The 17,554-nt window shown below is 39.4% G+C and overlaps 1 protein-coding gene across 1 annotated transcript in view; it reads left to right on the forward strand.

Moving 5' to 3' along the window:
- sorcs3a (sortilin related VPS10 domain containing receptor 3a) overlaps positions 1–17,554 on the forward strand; it is a 198,162-nt gene that overhangs the window by 148,442 nt on the left and 32,166 nt on the right. Inside the window, exons 9-16 of the mRNA XM_020083934.2 lie at positions 168–347; positions 8,055–8,201; positions 9,747–9,849; positions 12,308–12,384; positions 13,284–13,375; positions 14,623–14,730; positions 15,902–16,019; positions 16,117–16,250. Of these exons, the coding sequence (XP_019939493.1) occupies positions 168–347; positions 8,055–8,201; positions 9,747–9,849; positions 12,308–12,384; positions 13,284–13,375; positions 14,623–14,730; positions 15,902–16,019; positions 16,117–16,250 (959 nt within the window). The remainder of the gene's footprint in view (positions 1–167; positions 348–8,054; positions 8,202–9,746; positions 9,850–12,307; positions 12,385–13,283; positions 13,376–14,622; positions 14,731–15,901; positions 16,020–16,116; positions 16,251–17,554) is intronic.

Genomic DNA, 17,554 nt, shown 5'->3' on the forward strand with positions numbered 1-17,554 from the left:
CTGAGTGAGCCCTGGAGTGAGCTATACCTTACCATATGTCACCAACCATTTATATTCGCACCACAGCATTGATCTCATGACCAGTCCCACAGGGTCAGCATGTTCTAATCCGTCACCTCCCCACCTCCAGTCATAACTCCTCTTCATCTCTCTTCGCTCGCTGATAGGATTTACACATTGTCAGCACTGATGAGAAGCAGGTATTTGCGGCAGTGCAGGAGTGGAACCAGAACGACACCTACAACCTCTACCTGTCGGACACCAGAGGGATCTACTTCACCTTGGCCATGGAAAATGTTAAGACCACTAAGGGTATCGGAGGGAACCAGATGCTAGACCTGTATGAGGTAGGTACTTGCTGAAATTGGTTACCCTCCGGGGATGAATACACTGAGGTGTCCATTGGCTGAATCTATGGGAGGTTACAGGGACTATTACTCCCTCACTGCCTCTTGAGATGTGCTGTCAAGTATAGATGCATATATGTTCCAAACAAAAACAATGGAGCAGAAGGGTGTTTTTTTCTTTTAAAGGTTGTGTTTAATTACGCAATAAATTCAGATTCTTATGTCCCACTGCACAAAATGAGACTGTAGTGCATTACTAGGTCGGTTAATCGATACCAGTGACCCAACTTTTAGTTTCATGTGTCAGACTCGTCTGCCTTCTATAACTCTGCAGTATAACCCTGTTTGGAACTAGGATTCTATAACCTCACTTTTTATAAACCCACCTCTGATCCCGATATGAGCCAAATATTTCCCTGTAAATACATTTTTTAAACACGGATTTGGAACCTGCATGTTTCCAACTTTGACTGTCAGGTCTTTGTAAGGGTTCCACTTAACTTTACTTTGGGCATCGAACAAGCAAATTAAAGTACAATTTAAAGTTATTATAGATAGATAGATGACTTTATTAATCGCCCATGGGGGAAATTAAGTTGTCATAGCAGCAGGTACACTAATGACATAATAAAAAAAAATATTAGAAAATAAAAACAGAAGAAGACATATTAAAAGAAAAAGAAAAAACATAAACTACGATATGATATAACACACCATAATATAAAAACAGTACAGGTGAATTTAGAAGTATATATATATATATAAAATATATACTTGGCTGTGCAAGATATTAGTGCAGATATACAGTGATTTGCAAGATATAGTAGAGATATACAGTGATTAAGAGCAGATAAAGATCAGATAATCTCCTGTGATTATCAAGATCTACAATGGGAAGTGAACAATTAAATGTCCACTGTGTGAGATTTAGGTGAAAGGGAACTATTGGCAGAAATTTAATGTAGAATATTCCTCATGATGTTTTTACTGGTTCATTTCATCTAAATTGTATGAATTGTAGTTTTCTTCACCCCAGAAAAGGCCCTTTATATTTAAATACTTGATATTTACATCGAGGGGACCCTCTCTACGGAGGCTGCCATCTTTTTAACATTAGTCCAGACTGGACAAACTAAACACCTTTTGAGTTTTTATGACAATTAAAGGAGAGGGAGAGGTGAAGGGTATTCAGTTGCAACATGCAACTTCAACACTAGATATCACAAAATTCTACACACTGTACCTTTAACATTTAACAATTTAAGGGATTTAGGTCAGTAGGTTTATAAATACATTTTACAATGTAATTATTGTTAATATTGCATTCATTAATATTATGAATAAAACTGCAAAAACATTATGTAAAAAATTTTTTTATGAAGCTGTATAAGTGTTTTTTTTTAACAAATTAGGACACTAGGGCTCCTGTTGCTCTCAAAACAACCAGTTCTCTGTGTCATGGGTTCTGACAGATTTTGGACATATTTTGAAATTCTTCTCCATGTTAACATGATTACATCTCAGTTGCACACTCATACCGCCAATCTCCTGTTCTACCAAAGCTGTTCTGTTGGATTCAGGTCTGGTTGATAAGAGGTGGCACTGTCATGGTCAGGAAACCAGTTTAAGGGCAACTTTTGCTTTGTGACGTGATGCATCAGGTACATTTTTAGCTCTGTTTTGATCCCCACCAACTACCTCTCCCCAAGGAAAATATATTCCTGTGCTGGACTGTGTATCGATGTTTGTACAGAGCTTTAATTCATGAATCAGGGTTGATGTAAGCAATATGGGAATTAAACCAACCATCAAGGTTTTGGTTCCTAAATCAGAAGAATGAGCTGGAAAGCCCTAAACGCTCTGTAGAACTGAAGGGAACTGCTGGATCTGGTCATAGTATTCAATTTAAAATTCATTTTGACGCTGCCATTTGATTTAGAGTTAACATTGACGAAGCATGTGTGAGTCATATATCTGTCCACAATACAACAGGTGTTGTTGTTTGCTTTACATGCAGAAGTGCTGTAGAGCTTGTGTTACAAGAGCTGGTTGTGTATCTTCTTGACAGCAGACACAGTATAAAGAGCATGTTTAATGGGGCTCACTGCCTTGCACCTCTGGACTTGTAATGACCTTGTTAGCTCACTGGCTAGCTATTGTATGTGTTTGCATTAGCATTCATGGCAGGAAAGTAGAATTCCCTCCTTCTCCACTCCCTGGTGAACCCAGTTTATCACTCCCACACTGGCAGGTGTGACTGAGAGAGTGAAAGAAGTGAGATATTGGCCAGCAGCAGTGGCAGTGGTGAGGTAATTAACAGTGCCATTACTTCTCCTGCACAGCATGGTGTGTGTGTGTGTGTGTCTCTGTGTGTGTGTGCAGCTCCTGTTACCATGCCGCAGTAGTTAAGGTATTTCAGCATGCAGTATGCTATGATAAGGCATTTTAATTGCATCTGTCATATGGTCACAGCTCCATTCTCGATCTGAGGCCGAACAACAGCTAGATGATACTCTGCTGTCTCTGATCAATCCGACCCATTACACCCTGGGAGATGGAACTCATCCCATTTATTGCTCAGAACCTGACAAACTGCACTTCACAGATCTAATGTTCCAAAGACAAGGCATGGCTCAAGTCAGACCAGAGGGGAAACAGCAAAGTCTGTGAAAGTTGTTTTGTTCTTCCACTTAGTTGTCATGTCTGTTCCCAGAAGGCCCCTGTTCTCTTTGCCCCCCCCCACCAACAAAAAACAAATATATTCCCACTGAGATAATTTGACAACCATTTTCTAAATTTGAGGGGATTATTTCAGTTGTTAATCACATTGTACGAGGGCAATTTCTGTAATCACCCGCCTTTGTTGTGCAAGCTAATTTTCTTGACATCAGGGCTCTACATCACCCACTTAACTTTCCCTCAGTCTGAGAGGTGATTTAGCAGGTGGCTCTCTGACAATTATCCCTCTGATTGGCTTGTATTCACTGTATCAACATTTATTTTTCTCTCTCTCGCCTCACCATGAACAGCTCTGAATGACTGACTGAATGATGATCTTGATGAATCCGATGCTCATGATGATTTGGCCCTTCATGCTTGTGTTTACCTGCCAGCACTCCTGTATCCACAGAGCTGTGATTGTAGATGTAAAATTACTTCACATTAAATAATTGGCAATCCCCTGCTGATCAATAAAGTCTACTTTCCATGAATAGCAGCTTTTTCAGATTAATTGACGGCAATGCTTTAATCTATTGCATTTTTTAAATGAGTGCATAGTGTCTGATTCTCTCCTGGGATCATTTACTTCAGGAAGAAAGTAATGAAAATCACAGGTCTTTAGATTAGAAGGTGGATAATGGTGATTGGATAGATGGTCGCAAACTGTACGCAGACGTATAAATCAAATTTTTATATTTCAGATATTTTTATATTAAGATATTAATCTTGAGAATATGAGGTTTAAAGTTGCACCTATCTGTTCATTGGCTTATAATGATGTTCAGTGGAGTGAGAAGTTTGAAACCACTTTGCGTTCTTACTTGAATATAGGAATTGTACAGTGTAGAATTCTCACTAAATTCACACTTCTCACAGCTCCACTCACTTCATACATAAGCTCTTTGGTTTGGTTTTATGGTCTCCAAATGCTGCTTGCATTATTATTTCAATTATTTATAGCTGTTTTCAGGAAAACACAAAAAACAGCCTACTCAGCACCAAACAGAAGACAGTGTTAAAGGTGCCACATTTTACATGATTGTCTGCCGCTGTTTTTTGTTGGCGGTGATGGTCGTTTGCCAAGTCGCTATTTCTTTCAGGCAGACTGTACGTTACAGTGACATGACAGGACGACCAGACCAGGACTATCTACATAGCATGCTTATACTTCAGTAGAACTAGGGTGTAGTCGGGGGGTAAACCCTAATTTACGTACCTTTCTAAATACAATACAGCTTTTATGCACCTTTTTATTGTGGTTTACTTACATGTTGTTGTCTGATTTTCAAAACTTTGAGTTCAATTCAACAGCATTGTTTACTAAGCATTATGTCAGTCCCGATCTCAACCTCACCTTGCCCCCGCCCTTTCTCGCTGTTGCCCTGCACCTGACCCCTGCCCTCCAGTCTCCTTAGCGTACAGCTCTCGCTACTTGCACACTCACAAAGTCCAGTCTCTCCCACAAACTGACTGAGCTTCTGCGGGTCCCTCCATCCTGTCTGAACGGTTCCATGTGATATAGCAGCTCATCAAAACGGGACAAAAGAAGGACTTTTCCCTTTTAACAGAGAGAACACGATCAAAGTGTTGATCAGATAGGCCTGGTGTTTTTAGCGACAGTGATGTTATTTAAGATTTAGTGCAAAAGTATTTAAATGCACAGCGACAGGAAGAAAAAAAAAAAGGTTATTATTATAGTTAAAGTAAATGATGGTTACTTGTTTATCAGTTAGTAAGCTTAACAGCATGCCTGTGTGAAGTTTGACGATCTTAATCAGGCTTAACTTGTTATTAGCTGCAAGGATCTAAGATTAGCGATCTGAATCATAATTACATTTTAAACTTGATTTCTAATGATGCTGGCTAGAGATTAACTTGGCCATTTGTACAATGAACACACTCAGTGTATGTGGTTATGTCTTATTATTACACATGCATTAATGTAAAAGCAGGATTTTACTGTTGTCTCTTAATATGTTTGACACTACAGCCCTGAGTAGAACCAATGATAAAACCTCCCTGTGAACACAGTGAACAGTTTAACAGCTAAAGTGGGCCATAGCCTATTTCAACAAAAAACTGTTTTTATAAGGTTGATGTGTTGAGTTGTCAGAAAAAAAGCTAAAATAATGTATTTAAGTTTCAAAATACAATGTTAAATTATTTCTATTGACAAACCTACATAGCCTACAGTCAACAAACCATTCAAATTATGTTTGTGCAACTTATCTAGTGGAGTACATGTATTTCAACATATATATATGTATTTGAATAGGTGTAAAATACAGTATGAGTTAAGGCTGTTGGAGTGAAGATTATCTGGATTTGCTCTCTGGTTACTGCTGGATTGGTAAGTTACTGTAGCTTCCATAACTTTGAGCTTTCTGCAATGGTGCTGTCTACTGAAGCAACCGCAATATCAATCTGAAGCATTTCTAAGCTGATATTCCAGATTTCTCTGGATGCAGATCACTGTCTCTGCAGCCGAGCTGGGTTCTGAACTCACCGCCATCATTACTTCATGTTTGTTGACCTGTATTCAATGTTCATTTCCAATCAGTCTCCTGTCAATCAAACATTCATTGCAGAAAACAGTGGCACTGCTTTTTATCAGAATCAAATATTCATTTTCAAATGTCTACTTTTTTTTTAAATAGTTCGATCATACAATTAATTTTATAACCCTTTTCCAACATATAAGCCAAGACAACGTTATAAGGATCTGTAGTTACAGCTCTGTAAATATGGTTGCTGTCATTGTAAATTGAATCGGTTCGGTTTTGGGCTGTTGTTCAGACTAAAGCAAATTGAAGTTGTCACCTAAGGCTCCAGGAACTTGTTATCAGCTTTGAAAAGAATAGCAACAAGAGCGCTCCAGGTGCCCCTCACACTTACTCTTGCTCTGCAAGGGTGAAAAATAATACAGCATGAAAAACTTCCAGACACCCAAAAACCCTTAAATAAATTAGAAAAATACCCCAAGTCTTCTCAAGGGTGTCATGCGACATGATGAACCCGAACTAATACTTTATACCATGTACCTGTGTGAAGATGAAACCAAGCAACGGAAACATATAAGTCAGGAAACAGTTGATATACCAGCTGATAATGGGAAAAATCTGCTTCATTGGAAAGTACAATGCACAGATTCAGTATTGAATTTACAATAAAATGCAATGATTTATTTTATTTGTCTTATCTTATATAGATATTAACGTATAATAAAGAGCTTATGGATAAATCTTACATGTGCAGTAAATGCTGACCAATCAAATCAGCCTCCTTTTGAACAAATCCATATTGTTTTATGATCATTCACCTGAATACAGTATCATAAATGAATAGAGGTGTTTTTACGAGCTCATTATTTTACAGAGGTTCAGTGGTTAGGGCAGTGTCATCTGCCTCAAAACAGACTGTGTGAAAACATCTTAGAATTAAATATGAAGTGGAAGATTTTACTCTGTTCACCACTTTCTCACTAAAAAGTTTTACTAATGCTCTAATCCTTTACCTGTCTGGCTGTTACATTACAGATAGTTATTTTGCTGAATTTCTCATTAGGCTAAATAATAATAGTAATAATAATAATAGTATAAAACTATGTAATTCTATAGTCATTAAATTTTGGTCATATTCTGGCAAACTCCAATTTGGGTGTTTAATGCTTTTTGAACTATTGTCAGAGTTATGACTCATGCTTCACTGTTGGCAGCAGAGATGATTAAAACAAGTCGGATGTTCACTGTCTTTACTCACACACTGCAACACAGTGATCACGCTGTATTCTCTTCCCTATTCCACCCAGTTGCTACATATAATAGAAGTGCTTTAAATCTGTACTGAACCAAAGAAATCCCCACATATGCTTGTTACCCCTTCAAATGGAGAACTAAAATTGATATTTAGAAAAAGATAATTGACTCAAATGAATCTACATATGCCATAAAATGCATAGGATATTAAATTAAAAATAAATGTAGGTATCGTATACTCTTCCTACAAAAAATTCAGGTATAATTGGCATAGGACTTATCTGACATAATACTTTTTTTTTTTAAACTTCCATTTTAGTTATATTCCCCTTAATTTATCTACTTATTAAAGATCATAACTTGCTGGTTTGGTGATATATATGATGCTGTCATTCAAAGTCTGTCGTGCGGTGGGGTCAACTTCTCTCCTATTGGTTGATCGACATCAGATCTGTGTGTGTGTGTGTGTGTGTGTGCATGCTGGCTCATGTTGCACATGTTGAGGAGGTGGAGGCAATAGATAATTACTGCAGTGATTGACAGGTCAGGTTGGATAAGGATGGGGGGACCCTCGTTAGCCACATCCATCCTGGGTCCCGAGTTCCTACGACAGTGTCAAATGTGCTGCCTATTAGTGCCACTTATGCAGACGTGTTCCTTCAGGGAGAGAAACACATCCAACTGGAGCCCCTCACTATGGCAACCATTTGGTATGACTGTCCTTTGCATTGCATATCACACTTTGCTTTGGTTAACGGATATGTCTTATCCCTGGGAGACAACTAGCAGGGAGGAATGTGTAAAGTGTGTCTGTATGTGTGTGCTGGTATGTTCAGTCTGACTGAGAGAACAGGTAATATGTCACTTGTCAACAGTAAACATTTTTGTACTGGATTGCTGAAACATGTAGGGATACACAATAATTACAAACCCTACTTGACATTGTGTAAAATGTATGTAATATCCAGCCGACTCTGCTGATGGTGTCTGCCAGACTGTCAGACACAGCAAAACACAGATAAGCACACCATTTGCATTTAACTGGCGTTTTGAAAATTGCTGCCTCAATACACAAAATGTCCCTTCTAATGAGAGCACTGGGTATGCTTTTTCATCTGAAACTGAGAACTGAACTGTTATGGAGCATTAAAAAGATATAAAATACTCGCATGCACACTTGCATTAAAGGAGAAAAGATAAAAACCCATTTTTTATGTGTCTACTTCATCAGGTGGCAGGAATTAAAGGCATGCTAATTGCTAACAAGAGGCAAGACAACCAGGTGAAGACCTACATCACCTACAACAAGGGCAGGGACTGGAGGCTCCTGCAGGCCCCTGCTGCTGACCTAGATGGAAACGACATCCACTGCATTCTGGTGAGATACTGTGTTTGACCTGTAGCTTTAGAGAGTGTATGCCCATGTACACTGAAGTAGCAATATAGTGTTGAAGCTTCAGGCAGGATGTGGACTTGAATGCTATACTTAAATAATAGAAGATGTTAGTCACACTTTTCAGGTGATCATTTGTTGATTTACCTTTTTTTCCCTTATTTTACTTTTTTTCTGTTCACTTCCCTTGACTTTTTACACAGCATACTGTCATAGCTGGAAGCATAACTATTTATTTTATAATAATACATATTATTATTATTACAACATTAAAAGGTTAGCATTGCCTTTGTAGGGTGTGTACAGTGGATGAAATGTTTGCATCGCCCCTGCTTCTTTTTTATTTATTATTTACACACACACACTTTCATTCCTCACTTCTGCAAAAGACTATCACAAAAATTAAATCTCACATTCCATTGCAACTGTAATGAGTAAAGGTCATGCATACATAATAATAATAATAATAATGATATTATAAACATGAAGCATGTATTACTTAGATAGATGTCAGTAACCAAGGTAACAGGTGAGGCTTTAGAGCTTCAGTGCTTTCAGGTCAGTAAGTTATTGTCAAGTTTGAATGAGGCAACGTACAGAAGTGTTTCACTTTAAAGACCAACCACTCTGACATTAAAATATTATTCTGAAGTGAAGCCGTTCAGTGAGTGGTGTTTTTCGAAGTGAAGTAAGAAAGTAAGCTGGCTCGACATTGTTGGTCATATTCTGGCAAACCCTAATTTAAGTGTTTAATGTTGGTGCATTTTGAATGGCATGCTCATGGAAGTGCATGTTGGGTCTGAGGTACATAATGTGCCAGATTTACAGCAAGTGTTGATGACACCTCCTCCCTCATTAGAGAGCCTCCCTGCAACTAAAACTAACTGGGAGGAATTATGTTTGAGACATTAGGAAGACTTCATGCTGCTGAGGACGTGCTTTTCAGGGGCCTGCATTGTGGCTTACAGGTTTCCCTGTGAGTGTGCATTCATTTGACATTTTAATTACTGCCGCAGACTCCTTTTGGTTACCCTGTTCAGTCCCACTGCCCTTGATGTCCTTACACCAGTGACATGCTGTCTGCCGCCAAGATGAAAGCAGACTTTTTTTTTTTCAGCTTTGTGAACAGATGTAATTGTCTTCTGTTGTGTGCGTGCCCTGGAGACTTGGCTTCATACTTTAATGCAAATTCCATCGCTCTTTGTATTAATGACAGATTAAGTGCAATTACCAAAACGTATGAAGGCACAGTTGGTTCTCTTTGGGAGACTAATGAAACTTTTTTAATGCGTCCCTTCATGTACAACAATTGTTTTGACTGTCATTTTCAAATGATCGTTTTCCTCTGCTGTTACCTGATAGTTAATTGAATTAGCTGATGCACAGTGAGAATACAATTTATGTTTATCATATTTACACTAAATGTGATGCAATTGTTCTTCTGGTTGAGTATAGACTTTTTGTATATTTCAACTATATATCTTTCCTTTAAATGAGCATTCACCTTTATTGTTTTCTCTGTCTTTTCAGCCTTTCTGTTCACTTCATCTGCAGCTGCAAATGTCAGAAAACCCTTACTTATCAGGAACCATCTCCACTAAGAACTCGGCACCAGGGATCATAGTTGCCACAGGTGAGATGAAACACCAGAAGTTATTTACAGTAAAAAAAAAAAACTGAAACATATTTCTACTACAGCTTCATTTGAAAAGCCTCAGATTGCTATCTGTAAGTAGAGAGGGTGTCTGCCTCCTGAACGGAAACTGGGAGATGATTCCACAGGAGAGGAGCTTGATGGCTGAAGGCCCCTGCTCCTATACATTTAGAAATTCAGATGAATTCTGGGAGCATTAGAGTGCTCTAATGGAGTGATATGGTACTGAGCTCTTTAAGGTATGATGCTGCCATATTTTGAAGGGCTTTGTAGGTGAGGAGGAAAAGTTTAAATCACAATTCAATTTTAATTTAATTGGAAAGCAGTGTAGTGAAGCTAGTACAGGAGAAATTTGATCTATTTTTCTGGTTCTTATCTTTATAGACATAAATAACAATAATAAGGTGTTATTTCATTTTTTGTATTGTTTTGAAACAGGACGTGCCTGATATTTGCATGGTTTGTGAAAGAAGCAATCCTTGAAATGAGTTTTGAATGAGAATCAAAGGACAAATCTGCATTGAAATAACTCCCAGTTTTGCTGGAAGCAAAAGCATTGCCATCCAGAGTAGCTATATCAGTAGATATTGAGGTTTTTGGGGCCAAGCATTAGAACATTATGTTACATTACATTTAGTTGACGCTTTTATCCAAAGCCACTTACAATAAGTGCATCAACCATGAGGGAACAAACCCAGAACAACAAGAATCAAGTACAATTTGCTTTAAAAAAGCCAATTTACAAAGTGCTATATGTAAGTGCCATATAAGTGCAACACATTCTTTTTTTTTATTTTATTAATTAGTTATTAGACATCATCTTCTTATCCAAGGTGTAGTCGGTAGAGATGTGTCTTTAGTCTGCAGTGGAAGATGTGTAGACTTTCTACTGTCCTGATGTCAATGGGGAGCTCGTTCCACCATTTAGGAGCCAGGACAGTCGTGATTTCGTTCTTGTTTCTTAGTTGAATAGGCTGAAATTTCAAGTCATCCAGATATTTGTTCTAGTAGTAAGTTGAATACTCAGTTATACTTATTAATTAAAACAGAACAGAGTGTCGTCCACATAGACAATGTAAAAAAATTGGGCCGCTTACAGAACCCTAAGGAACTCCCATGATTAACTTTACTGCACAAGGATGACTCATCCTTAAATTGAATAAATTAGAAACGATTAAGTCAAGGTTTAAACCAAGCTACAGCAGATACTTTAATGCCAATTAACTGTTCCAGTCCCAGTAGTTGGATGTGATGATCAATAGTATCAAACGCTGCACTACGATCTAACAAGATACGGACAGAGACCCTTTATTTGAAGCTGTAAAAGGGACAATTGTGGCTTTTGTTAAAGCTGTCTGTTTGATGTGATGAGCTCAAAAGTCTTTATATGAATTATAGTTGCGGAGAAAGTCACACAGCTGGTTAGTGACATCTTTCTCAAGGATTTTAGGCAGGAAGGGGAGGTTGGATATTGGGTTGTAGTTGACTAAAACCTCTGGGTTTAGAGTGGGTTTATTGAGTGACTTTTATTCCGAATAGCTACAATCTTATCATCAAAGATGTGCATAAAGTCATTGCTGTTCAGGGTTGGAGGATGGGATCCCTTTGTGGCCTCTTACTCAAGCATCTGTGCCAGAGATCCGTTAATCTCCATTGAGCTGGATCTATACGTCCTCCACAGCAGACGTGTTGCAGACCACATGGCCACCTAATGTGATGATCATGTCTTTGCCGGCAAGAGCGTTCAAAAGACCTGAGGCAAAGAAAGAGACACTGAGTTAAGAGCGAATAGATTTTTAGCGGCAGTGGTCACGTCGGCAGAAGAAAGTTTGTATGTGTGTGTGTGTGAGATTATTCATGTGTGAGTTTGTGTTTGTCTCTGGATCTGTTTGTTTTGTCTTTGGTGAGTGAGAATGCTGAATAAACCCACAGCACATCTCTGCTGCCATGCTTGCACAGCGTGTGAGTGCCTGTTCATCACTGGCCGAGCCTTTGCCCGCTATGCCTTTTAATACGTCAGCTGGTGCAGGGATCATCTAACCGCCATGACAAACACCATCCAGATCAAACACAAGCCTATTTACTGAGCCGCCGCCAAGATAGTCGAGCAGATCGACAGAAGAAGCTGGTTCAGTCGCTGCGCACTTCACGGAGAGACGTTGTGTTATAACACTGAAAACTGATGAAGTGAGAGGACAAATTATGTTGCCTGAATAATGCACACATGCATAGGAATTAACCCCAGGGTTTTCTTTGTATTATTCACATGAATTGAGATAAAGCAAGCAGATCAGGGAATTAAGCCATGGAATAAATTCATCACAATTGTGGTGTGATTGGCAGCATGTGTTAAAAGAACATACGGCCCTTTATCTGCTTGATCTCACTGGGTTTTTCGTTTTTTGTAACACTTGTTCTGTTGGCATTCCCACTACAGGAAATATTGGAGCCGAGCTGTCTTATAACAACGTTGGCATGTTCGTATCATCTGATGCTGGCAATAGCTGGAGACAGGTGAGCTTCACACCAAGATCCAGCCAACTGATAGACATGTACAACAATTTGAAAAATTGATGTAACAGCTACTGTGAAGCACCAACCTACTAAAATTCCAACGTCAGAGTTCAGAGAAGCAGTTTACATCAGGCCTGCTTCATGTGGCTGCACAGTTCAAACTACACGACTGTCGCGTGATCGGGAGTCCTGCAGTCATCGTGACTTTCCACTGTACGACTGAGTGGCAGCAGGTGGTCACACGCTTCCTGATCTTTCAGCAGAAGATTAATTAATCATGAAACACAGGCGAGAATAAACACTGTGAAGCTGACTGATCCTCACCATGACCACAGAATGACACATCAAGCTGGAGGAGGTGAAACGTTTCAGTGAACATCAGTTGTAAAGAATAGAGACCGACTCGGGCCACATGCATCTGTCCAAACCCCACAGAGATTCTTTTTTTCGGCCCGGCCAGAGCCTGGTGCACCTGAGCACCTCACCACTACCTGTACCTTCACCTAATCCCCCGCTCTGATTGGCTGGAGCTGGCTGGAGGTGTTGCCAAATCAAATCGGGGTCTTGATGCATCATGAGCCTTTGTAATTGCGTTCACACATGGACATTGAATAGTTCTCACATAGTGATATGTGACTGACAAAGCCCCCCACTCAGCCGACAGTGACTTTCTAAACTCATTGGGCTAAAAATTTTAGTCAGAACTAGGTTTAAGGTTTTTACTGTGTAATTGCTGTCTTTAGCTTGAACTTTGAGTAGCATCCCATACAGTTAAATGTATATAATAATGTAATGTGTAATGCAGTTTAGTGAGGATACACTTTTTTGTCAGTATTGTTCCAATAGTTTCTGGTGTTTTCAAATACTTAAAGGGTGGATTTCTGCATATGTCTGTTCAGATTTTTGAAGAGGAGCACAATGTGTGGTTCTTGGATAAAGGAGGGGCCCTTGTCGCTGTGAAACAGCCGTCCGTGCCAACCAGACATTTGTGGTATGTCCATTCAGAGAACTTTCTCTTTCCAGTTTCCTTCAACTATTTGAATGTTCATTCCATTGATTCCAGCCCTATGATCCCCCAAACATGTCTATATTGTATGTGGCACTAGATCCATTTAGTGATGCACTTTGACTGTGGCTCTTGAGAAAAAACTCATAGGCAATCTAATTTGAGAGATTTTTTTTTTTTCTAGCCACTTATCATTAACAGCCAGCCGTCTGAACAGCCCCCCCTACACACACACACTTACACACTCCTCCCCACCCCCAGCCCCCTTTTAGTGTATTAATTAACACGTTGCCTTCCTCTTGCCAAGTCGGGTGCCTACGCTTTGCCTCAGTGCAGCCTAATCCAACTGAGACCAGATCTGTTCTCCAGTTGCTTTTGCAACCATTTTGAAATTAGTTTCGGAGCCAGTGAAGTGTATCCTGCTGGGTTTTTGTCTCCCAACCAATTTAAGAACGATGGTAGAGGAAGTGAATAAAAAAACAGATAGAAAGAAGCCTGTGTATCTCCACAGTCACTGTACAAGCAGCTATGAAACAACACTGGCTGGAAAAGCAACTAAGTCAAACACTTCTCCGGCCTGAATTTCATAATAGGTTCATGTCAAAGCCTTTTTCTCTTGCAAGTGCTTTTAGCTAAATGAAGGTAGTGGGGGGGTTAAGGGCAGAGGGGGGTTTTCTTTCTTTTTTTCCATGCATGGGGCTTAGTAGTGTTTCAACCCATGTCACACTCAGGTACTCCTAGTTGTTCCCGTATCAGCACCAATGTTGATAAGCTGTCAGAATCAATAGAGCCCACGCTTCACTGATGAAAGCTGTCCAATTTTTTGCTATCTCCTTCTCCCTCTGCAGTTTTGTAGTCAAACATGAAACAGCTCTATTCTGGTCTTTTATTTTCTTTCACACTGGCGTAAACTTTACCCTGTGAAGTTGCTTTTTCTCCTCTTTGATGCCAAGTCTTCATGCCCTCTGAAATCAGTTTTTGCATCTCTGCTTTGATAACCAAACACACTGTTTCTTAAATGCCCCTTTTAATGTGCAGCCTTTTGATATTTCCCCAAAGCAACAGTAGCTGATTGCACAGAGAATCTGAGACTTGTCTGCTGAGACAAGCCAGTCATTCTGATCTCGACCTAAACCCTCCCCTATGACCAGCTTTTAAAACAGAACGTCTGATTCCACGTTATTGTTTTTGCTGGATTTGTGATGGGAATGTCTCCTGACACTCATCCACAGGGTCAGCTTTGACGAGGGGCGGCAGTGGAACCAGCATAGCTTCTCCTCTGTCCCACTGTTTGTGGATGGAGTCTTGGTGGAGGCTGGGGCCGAGAACCAAATCATGACGTAAGTCCAGAAAGAGTTAAGTGGTCTCAATTTTTGTCATTACAGTGGGTATTGTGGGCTGATTGAAAGATAAATGGTGTTTTGTCTATTTTGTTCAGTATATTTTCCACCTTTTTTAAACCTTTGTGGTATTTGATCTTTTTTTTAACTCTTTATGAAGTCACATTCCTGAGGAGCAAGTTATGTCTCACAAATAGTTCTACACAACGCTGTTAACAGACATTGTGTTGTAGGGTAACTGAATTTGCGAAACTCCATCTGAGAGCACAGGCACCAACCAGCAGATGAATCATGACAGCTCCAATGTAGTAGTGTGCACAGCAGCTGGTAGCACATGTGTAGGACTGGCTTCTGCTGCTGTGCTACAGCTAAAAATATTAAACATTTTCTCAGAAAATCACACAAACCAGACATTGAGGTCACTATAGCCTGTATAGCAATCGAATGCCATCCTTTCTGTTGCAGTCATTTGGACTCTTTTATCTATTGTGTGATATCAGTGGGAGAGGAGTCGGTCACCTTTTTAGCGGTTTTCCCTGCATTTAAAAAACATTATGATTAAAAGATGAGTTTTGAATAAATGACCACATTGTTTCTACATGGGAAGATGCAAAGGACTTTAATGAATGAATATCCGGATATTGTAGGACTTTTTAACAGAACAATTATTATATTTTTATTCACCAAGGAAAATGGGATATAGGTTGGGAGTAGATTACCAGTAATCCTGTTTCCCAGGACAGAACACGTATTGGTAACCACTGGTGTAGAGAATGTGGCTTTTAGCTGTTGACTTATTTCCAGATAGTTTGAACCATAGACTTAAATAGAGATGGATGACAGGTCCCCGCTCTTTCCTGTTTATTAAATGTTAAAATTTCAGGTGCCACCCAGTGACAGTATTGACAGTATTTGGAGCGAGACTCTGAGTAGTAGTGATCATGGTGTGGAGCCTTGATATTAAGTTCATACCGATTCCCACTGTTTCTATAGCATCCAAAACTAATGAAAAACAAACCAAACCCATGCCCCGTCTCCTAACATGGTGGAGGCTGAGTCTTTTTCTTGCAGCTAGCCACCTGGGGGAGCATCATGTAGTATTAGTGCTGTTTATTCACGGTAATTCACAGAAATTGTGTTGTTTTGTTGAATTTATTATTTGCCTGTGTAGCTTTTTTGGACACTTCAGCCACCGTTCGGAGTGGCAGCTCATCAAGATAGACTACAAGTCCATCTTCAGCAAGAAATGCACGGAGGAGGACTATCAGACTTGGCACCTGCACAACCAGGTGAGGATACAAAGCATTTCACTCATGCGTCTGAAAACTCTTAAAGTTCATCCTCTTCTATCACTAACAGTAATTCTGGTGTGTATTGTGACCATAGGGTGAGCCATGTGTGATGGGACAAAAACAGATTTACATGAAACGCAGGCCTGGAAACTACTGCATGCTGGGAAAAGACTACTCCAGAATCCTCTCAGCTGAGTCTTGTATTTGCCGAGCTCATGATTTCGAATGGTAAGATGAACTTTGTCTTTGTACTGTAGCTCTTTTCTTCAAAGTCATTAAGTGGGATTATGTTTCTCTCCTTTGTCTGCAACAGAACGGCATTAACAGCAGTTTGCTCTGTATCACTGGCCCATATGTCGAAGCACCACTTTAAAAAGAATTGTGTTATTGTATTATTTGTTAATAATTTTAAATATTTTCTACTGGGCAGTTAACATATCTGAATTGTTTGCAGGTCAACAGGTCAACAGGTCATTTAATTGAATTCTAGGCCTAATTATTTTAGTTATAGTTTAAAACAAACCTTGACCTCTTGAGTCACAGCTGTAGCCATTTGTTTATTTCATGTGCATTCATTCAACCCCCATTAAATGCCTCATTCAGTCCACTTCTGGTAGAAGCAGAATCAAAAATAACGTTTATTGCTATAATTCTCTTTTAGTCCAACGTGTTCTTACACACCTCCTACTGCTAATGGTTTCACAATTGTGACTTGGGGGCTACAGATGTATTATGAAGAAAACTAGCTGAATGAATATGCGCCCTTCTAAACGTGGGGAAAACTACAGACATTAGAGTAACTGTTTTTTGTCACAGCAGCACAGACGTAATTCAAAATAAAGATGGTCACTACCATCTGATAAAAGAAAACACTGCCAGGGTAAAATGTTTCAGGTGGGTGATTTATTCTTGACAGTAAGTGGGGTGTGTCATCTTCTGTTTTCTGTGCTACAACCGAAACACACAGCCGAGGCGAGAGGGGAGTTCTTCAGTGACACTATTTCCACTTTTCATCCAGAAGGCAGCCGTTAAAGTGGAATCCATTGCATATGCTATTCATGTGTCTCATTAATTTGCTCTATTTGCTTCTGCGTTTTCCAATAATCTGATAACTTTGGGGCCGTTTTACACAATTTGCTCATTATGTTTGTCTCGGTAGTGTCAGTCTGCTGTGCTTGTAATTTTGTTGAGACGAGATAGGGGGACGGGGGTGTAAATAGTTTCAATTTGTATGCAAATCCTAAAAGGTTGTATTTTATTTGTCTTGGAATGACATGGAACAGAAAAAAAAACATCTCATCATGTAAATGGTGATTTCAGCAGGTCAGAGATTGAGTGCTAATTGGTTCCCATTGAACTAATGTAAAGTTAGTTTTTTTTTTTTCTGTGTCTTAAGATGATTTCTGGCTCTATGCCTTGTTTCATGTCTCTCTGCAGGGACTTATTAGGGGCACGCTTAAAATTCTTAAGTGAAGATTTAAAAAAAAACATCAATGCAGAAAGAAGGTCAAATCCTTTAACTTAATTTGAGG

This window comes from Paralichthys olivaceus, chromosome 8, assembly GCF_024713975.1.
Source record: "Paralichthys olivaceus isolate ysfri-2021 chromosome 8, ASM2471397v2, whole genome shotgun sequence".
Taxonomy (NCBI): Eukaryota; Metazoa; Chordata; class Actinopteri; order Pleuronectiformes; family Paralichthyidae; genus Paralichthys; species Paralichthys olivaceus.